Below are 8,544 nucleotides of genomic sequence, written 5' to 3' on the forward strand. Positions count from 1 at the left end.
CATGAAATTGTATCTATGAGTGATCTTAACCTATTCTCAATTCTAACTGATATCATTTCCTTTCAGGTGGATGACCAAATGAAGCTTCTCCAGCACTCATGGTCGGACATGTTAGTTTTGGACCATATGCACCAGCGAATGCACAATAACTTACCTGACGAAACCACCCTTCATAATGGTCAGAAATTTGATCTGCTGAGTTTGGGGTTGCTAGGAGTTCCCAGTCTTGCTGATCATTTCAATGACATCACTACTAAGTTGCTAGAATTGAAATTCGATGTTAGCGATTACATTTGTACTAAATTCTTGTTACTTCTCAATCCCGGTTAGTATATTTTTTATACAATATAATATATTGAAAGAAATATGTTAGTAGGATACATAAAAATCATTTAGAATTTTTTTGGCGCAACCAAAGTTGAGAGAAAGCAAAATCTGGGCTACATTTTCCATTCAACCACGCCCTACCAACCAGGATTTAGTTCTCTCATTATATGGAATAAATAACCATTCCTTACTTGAAGTTTTTATGAATAAAATCTGGTACACTGCTGAAAGATGCATGTTTTTTTCAATCTGATGATAAAGAAAAATCAATCACATTGTCAATCCCTTTTAAAAATCTGTTTTAAAATCAGAGAAGCAACAGATATGTTTTCGGAGATATTACTTTATTGTTTCTCATCAAACAAATTTTAACTAGTAGGGTATTTAGTACCAGAACCATTAGTTAGGTTGTGGATTGCTGAGGATTATCTTGAGGTGAAAGAATGTTTCAATAAATTATTCAGTCATTCTGTAGCTTATTTTCTGATATAGTTGTTTTTTGGTATGTCTGTTTTTATTCCATGAGTTTTGTTTTGTGTAAGTATATTCAATTCTTTGCTATTGGGATCACAATTGATGAGATCTAACCTGGTAGGTTGTTGATTGAAAGTTTTGATGGTGATTGTTTCAACATTCAGTTGATCTAGCATATTTGAATTGCAATGCAATTTTGTACACTTGTATCATAATATAGCAATATTCCTCCTCAATTCCCACTCAATTTTTCCATATTTGTGGGGTGAGCAAACTCTTGATACTTGGACTTCATCTTATTTTGTTTTTATTTATTTTATTGAAATAGTGATCTTTGAAAACGTATGTATGGATCTAAATAATACAGAATTTTATTTTCTTCACATTCTTAACATTGTTTAGATGTTTTCAACAGATTTCTTTTGGCCATTCAAAATGCATGTCTCTCCATTTGCCTGAATTAGTGCTAATGTTTTTGTTTTTTTTTTTTAGATGTCCGGGGCATCACAAATAGAAAGCATGTAGAAGAAGGCTATGAACAGGTCCAACAGGCTCTACTCGAATATACAATAACCTGCTTTCCACAAATTCCGGTAATGACTCGTTATAAGTTGATTTCAATTTTTTTATTTTCTATTGAGTAAATGGAGATGATTTAATTGTATTCAAATTCAAAATGGAACAAGGTTTTGGCTGCACCATCCTAAAATTCTGAAAAATATTTCAATAAATTTCAATTTTTGGAATCTCTGATTCTGATACATCAGTGGAATCCTCGACAGAAGATGAGTTATTTTTTATATTAACAACTGAACAACCTTAGTTAATATTGAAACCATATCAATTCCATCATTGTCCACCTAAACATATCATTTGCAAAATATTCAAGAAGATCAAGAAGATAAAATCATAAATAGTTTTATTAAATAAAAATTTGAATTTTCAAATTTGGTTCCAAAGTTTACTTTTCGATCATATAAAAAGTGTTTTCACAACTTTTGTTTATATATGAAGAAGTTCATTATATCATAAAACGTTTATATTTTCCTACTGCTGATAAAAAATTCGTGGACATTGCAATAGTATTTGAAAAGGTAGATTAGTTGATATTCTAGAATGAAATAACAGTAAACTCAAAATCTATACTTGAAAATGCGAAAGGCACTCACTTAACACTCACTCATTCATCTCTCTTTCTCCGTACTGGTAAGTCCTAAGAAGCTAAAATTTGGTATCTTAGGTCTCAGATGCGCACTAAGAAAGGATTTTTGAATATTCCAACTGGGGCGCCACCTTGGGGATAAAAGGGGCGCGTTTACAAATGGAAATTACCTTCTCATCATTGTTTCTCCCTACCGCTATATTTTCAGAAGCTGAAATTTTGTATATAGGTTCGTTTTATGTTGTAGATGTGTAATAGAAAAGGATTTTAAAATATTGTAACTGGGGTGCCAGCCGCCGGGAGAAAAAGCGCGCCCATAAAACAAAATTATATTTTCATCACTATTTCTCCATGCCCTTAAATTTCCGATGGATGAATTTATATTTAGTATCAGCATTGCATCCGTGTGGAGACGGGCGGGTCGCTTATAAGTACATACTTGAAAAGAAGAATGTTGAATTGCTTTCTATTTCTTGACAAAATTGAAGCTAGTCAGATTCTGGACTGTAATTGGCTACCAATCACTCTGAATTCATTCTCATTTATTTTTAGCATAATCCAGAATAATCTTCCTTCCGTCGAAATTTCCATCGCCATCTTCAAGTGATACTTGGAGTTTTTCACCGGTGAAATTTTCACCGAACAGTTTACAACAGTTTGTAAACTGATACATTTTGGATTTGTCTCAAGCATCCATTAATTTCATCACATATCCTAATGAACCCAAAAACACTACTCAAAACCTTATTTCTCGATCTTTCTGGAAGTTTTTTTCAATTGAGAGGTGATTATACATATCATTCAACATTATTTTGATCATCCTCTAACTATGCTTACTTGTCAATACATACTCTCGGAATAAATAGTATTGTCGCAGTTCTGTCTCAATTTTTTTTTAATTTCAAGCATAAATTATACATTAATTTCACATATGAATATCAATAAAGAAAAAATATATATATAATCTGAGATTACCTCTCCTATTAAATAATAGGAGAGGTAATCTCTGGAGTTCAATTCTATTTTCACTTTTGATCTCGTTAATCCCCAACATTATATTGGAGGATTATCAAGAAAAACGAAATTCATTGGTTTTAAACTGTTTATTGTATTGGGTTTTTAGGCCCTCATCTGTTGGAATTTCTGTGCTGTAAAAGTGTTTTCAATAGATTCATTTCACGCCGGAGGTTCCAAATTCCACTTATCAATATGGTTACTTAGTCCAATAGTGAAACTAATTTAATTTACAAGAATCAATTTAAGCTGAGTGTTAACGGATATGTCAAATTTTCAGGACAAATTCAACAAGATGCAACAAATCCTTCCAGAGATTCATAGCCTTGCAGCGCGAGGCGAAGAACACCTCTACCACAAGCACTGCAACAGTGGCGTTTCTACGCAAACCCTCCTCATGGAGATGCTGCACGCCAAGAGGAAATAACAGCCGTCCTCACAATCCTCACGTTACCATATCTGTGTGCAATACCGGCTTACACTGTACATAGGTTACTGGAAATCTCATAATAGTTGTTGACATTGATGCCTTCATGAAGTACAAAGAGCAACCACATATTTTTGTAATAGATAGAGACAGACCACAGCACCGTGCTCTATGTTGAGCCTTGTTTTATTTATGTTACGTTGATTTGAGTTTTTATATGACACACATTCCATGAGATGTGCTCCCGAGGGATTCAAGGGCATCCTAGATTAGGCTAGAACTCTTAGCTATGGCGGTTTGTGAAAGTGAGAGTGTATGGTTACGAGTGTGAGTGCGGCATTAAAACGTTTAGCAGTAGTACGTGTAGCTTAACCACGGTGATGGACTAACTAACAGCTGTAATATTATGTAATTATAGATTATGAATATTATTAGTTATTGAGTTTAAGTATATTATATATTATGTTATATATTATGAATGTTAATAATTTTGGAGAGCGAGGTACTGTGGTCTTTTGGGTTGTTGTTATCAAAGTGGTATACATAAAAACTGACAAACTTTGAGCAATATCTGATATGCCATGAAAATTTATTCTGTATTACACAACGAATGTAAAATATTTTACTGGAAAATTATATTTTGGAAGAGCAAAATATTTTCTGGGGAAAGTCAAAAATTGTTTTCCACTGTTTTCATGGCTACCTGATATTTTTGCAAATTTTGTCTCTTACTTCAGTACCAGTTATTATGCAGGATCCTCGATGGTCATTTTATGCAAACAGATCATACAATTGTTTATCCTTCTGCAAAATATATATACATATTTTATTTTTTTATCGAACCTCATGTCGGAGGGATAAAATGCATCGATGACGTGATTTGAAACGTACATTGAGTTTTACTATTTTTTCTTTAATTTGTAAAGTTGTGATATTAGGAATTTGTACATATGTATATTGAGTAGTTATACGTATCTATTGTTGGATAAAATATTCAAATAAAACTAAATTTGGATGAAAATTGAAAGGTTATTTTTTTATGGCACATCTGTTGAACATTCAAAATTTTATAGAAAACCAAAATTATTTACTATATATTAGGTGATTGAAGAATATCGAGTTATTTTTATAAACATATTTTTTTGGAAGTCGTGATATAACTGTGGTTTGAATAGAAATTGGTGCAATGAAAAATATTTTTTAGATATTCAATAATTTAAAATGTAATGAAGATTACTTAACATATGAAGTGTGTCCATATACTTGAATACTGCTAGAGTGAGACAACCGACAGCAATATTCAAGAAGTCACCACTTTTACAATGTACCTCATTTGTTAAGTCAATTGTAAAAGTTAAAACACACCGATCCATTTTTTAAACAGATCATCAAAGTTGATACAAAAAAAATTACTTGAATTGAACCGTTTTCAAATTATTAAACATATTGATGTAATGTTATATACAGAAGGCGATTATCTCCTTTCCAACCACTGAACAAAAACAGAACTTCAACCCAGATTGTTGGTTCTGTCAATACATATAAAACAACTACAATCAAAAAATCAATAGGCAAGAGTGAAGAATGGTGCATAGATCATGTGATTGTTCGAAATATCCATGCAAATTTGACGTTTGAATGGAAAAAATGCTGCTCTTCTATTTCTTTTATTATGAACTCGGAACAATGCACACATAGCTTGTTATAGTCTTTTGAGTTTATTAGTGTGTCATGGCGAAGTAGCTCTAATTGGATGTGCATTATTGAACTTTTTTTTTCATGTGTCTCCCGTAATGCATGCAATCTTTTGTGAAATGAAATGTTTGGTCATACATTTGTTTTTTCTAGTTCATTTATTGACAATAGAACTTTAATTTTAAGTAAATGTGATACAAAAACATCACTGAACACTAATTTATCCATATATTCTTTTATTTTAGAAATCTTTCATTATTTTTTATACAGTGTGAGCCACAAGTCACGTTACGTAATTGACATTGTCAAATGTAAAGGCAGGGCTTATGATGCATCTTTGGTGGCACATATCAGTTTTTTATCAATATAGATCTAGAAAATTAAATTTTATTGAAATATACTTCATAACAAACTCACTTTATTTACCATTCCTGGTCTGATTGATGTTATGGTTTCAGTTATGCATATCTTGAAATCATTTTAATCGTGTGGTTCAGTTTAATACACTTTGTTTTTCACATGTCCCCAAAGAAAAAAGTCTAATGGTGTAGGTTCAGGTGATCTGCTGGCCATTTCACTTCTCTGTGCCTACCAATCTATCTATTTGAGGAAGTTCTATTTCAAAATATCGTCAGATGTTATCGGTTCATATTTCTATTGAGAGTAAATTTTGATTCAATTCAATTACAATATATCACATACGGAGTGTGCACTTCACTAATATGAACTATTGAACCAGAAATGTGAGACTCATCATTTAATCATCTACTGGGATTATTCCAAGGAGTTGAAGCATTTGCTCAATTATTATTAGAGTAGTTGCTTATTTTGTTATGAAGTGTATTTCTATGAAAATTCGATGTTTTTAATCTATTTAAGATCGATGAAAAAAGTTAAATGTAACATAGATTTGGTTATTCACTTTCTTTGCAACAATAAGCCTTATCTTTCTATTTGAAAAAGTTGTCGATTACATCTCGGTTATGTTACGGTTGGTTTGAAAGAAGTAGTGTAAAATGCCCGCCATAAATATCCTTTGTTGACATATTTCTGAAATTCTTTTACAAATGCCAGAAAGAGAATTTATCTTCCAGTTCAGTGTGTATATATTTTAAAAAATGAAGATTTTGGGGATATGCATTTAAAGTTGAGATTAGGCTGAGCTATGATTTTTTGCACTGACAAAACCATTTTCGTTATGAACTGTCAGTTCCAGTATCAGTTTTTGCATCATCAGGCAGTTTGAAACAGCATTTCACTTTATATTTTTTTTTATTATCCTGTAAGACAATCAAATCAAGATATTAGATGACATACCACTGGACCTTTGAATGTTTTCAAAATTGTATTTCTGAAAGTATATAATTCAAGTGCAAAAAACTTTGACGTTGGGTGAATAAACAAAATTTGTATGAAATGTAGTTGCCGAAACACTGATTCATTTTGTGGGTAATATAAATCATACATAAAATATACTACATTTTTTATATTCAAAACTAATTACAAGCTACTAATGAACATAATCCTAATAATTACCGAATATAATAATAAATAATTACATAATTACCGAATAAAAAATATTTTATTTGGTAATTGCTGAAAGCATGGCTAAATATGTAAAAACAATTACTACAAATAATAATGTGTTTTATTCTGATATCACTAAAACGCTGTTTATGAAACGAGTATTCGAAATGTTTTTTCAAGATGTGAAACCAAAGGTTTTAATATTGTTGAGATATGATACTTCTTCTACATGCATTGTTGTTACCTTCGTCCTAACAGTTACGCCTCTTAGTGGATTAGTGTAACAAGGAAATCGCCTTTCCCCTGCTTATATACATGTGAGAAGCAAAAAGATACATTTCTGAAGTTTTCTATCATTATTTTTATCTCATTCTAGTCTGTGGAAGGTGAAAAGGGCATAAAAACTTGAATGAGGATTGTACTACTGAATTTTAGGTATTTTACTTTCTCAATTTTGAACTCGTAGACAATTATTGCATAATTCGATTAAGATTTTTTTACTTTTGATTTCAAGTATCACAATGTACAGTGAAGTTTCAAAATTGGAAATATTGAGGAAGCAAATAATGAAACAAAAATATGGTGCTTTGTAAACTAATGTTCAAGGCCTTCCACAATTAAAAGTGTAACAACTATCCAAAATTGTTGATAAGGCCCTTGAAAATATCTAACAATATATTTGGTAAAATATTCTTGGGCATTCAAGTACTGCCAACCCAATTTTTTCAGTTTGATTATCGAAATGTCTACTGAAAACAAAAAGAAAAGCAAAGATCTACTCCCTACAAATCAAAACTTATTTTCAATTTAGAGTGGCACAGTAAACATGGGGAGAGAGGTCTGTTATATGATCTGAAACTTACACTCACCTTTCCAGTATGATTTTGATAAGAGATGAGGAAAACAATATTTATTGTATATATTTTATTTGTTTGAAAATGTCCTTATAGGGCGAAATTGCAAATACGTTAGTTACAAATCCAAGTGGTAAAAAAACAAGGTTTATTCCTCATTTTTCATGAAAACATTGTTTATTTTCTTCGGCATATAGCTATTCATTTGTGATGTGGCCTTTCCAATAATACCCTTGAGGAGTAATGGCTGAAAATGATCAGTAAAGGTCCTTATCGTCATATGTTTCAAGTACTTTAGAATGAGTAGACATCTAGAGGTCTATAATTATCTAAAAAAGACAACATTCCAGTAGCGAATGATGTGATTAGTAATTTCAAACATCACATCAAATAATAATTTTGGTATTGTTACTGGTGAGTTTTTGTGAATAAACTGTTAATATTCCGAGATCACTCGATTTGTTTGCTTAAGACTACCATAAGTCTCCTCGCATGGGGCCAGTGTGCGAGTCCCATTGTGCTGATATCATGGAGTCTACTTATTTATTAGGAGTATCTTGCCCATGTGACACGCATAAGGCCCAGAGCTTATATTGAAAATATGAATATATTTATCTATAAAAGTAGGTACACTTATTTAAGCTGTGTGATTGAACCCTTGTAAATATAATTTATGTGGATTAAAGTGACTTGTTTGTAGAAATAAATCACCGTCGAAATACTTATTTGTTTTATTTTTCATCCAATAACTAATAACTCTATACTAAATTTCGAGTATAAAGTGATGAAAAATTATTTTGGAACCTTCAGAAAAGGTACGATTTTCATCACTGATTTTTTTTATTGAAAAAACAAATGGAAACTAATTTTTTTTAAACTTTTTTTCTGCTTCAACAATACATACAAAACTGAAAACTGTGAATATTGAAAAATGAACATGAATTGAAGAAAACTGTCAAATGTTCAAATCATATACTTTATCGAGAGTCGTTGCTCAAACTGTACATTTTCAATAGTTTTCTTGATAGGTAGAATTGGACCTCTGACGTAAAAATGGATATAAT

At 31.3% G+C, this 8,544-nt stretch overlaps 1 protein-coding gene across 1 annotated transcript in view; it reads left to right on the forward strand.

Moving 5' to 3' along the window:
• ftz-f1 (ftz transcription factor 1) overlaps positions 1 to 8,201 on the forward strand; it is a 345,263-nt gene extending 337,062 nt beyond the window's left edge. The window contains 4 exon segments of the mRNA XM_074170214.1: positions 67 to 325; positions 1,294 to 1,394; positions 3,258 to 3,328; positions 3,330 to 8,201. Coding sequence (XP_074026315.1) covers positions 67 to 325; positions 1,294 to 1,394; positions 3,258 to 3,328; positions 3,330 to 3,468 — 570 coding nt within the window. The 3' untranslated portion in view covers positions 3,469 to 8,201.
• Positions 8,202 to 8,544: the final 343 nt, after the last annotated feature.

Source organism: Leptinotarsa decemlineata, unplaced genomic scaffold (genome assembly GCF_025532065.1).
Source record: "Leptinotarsa decemlineata unplaced genomic scaffold, Ldec_3_MD MMD2_P_RNA_scaffold_11, whole genome shotgun sequence".
Taxonomy (NCBI): domain Eukaryota; kingdom Metazoa; phylum Arthropoda; class Insecta; order Coleoptera; family Chrysomelidae; genus Leptinotarsa; species Leptinotarsa decemlineata.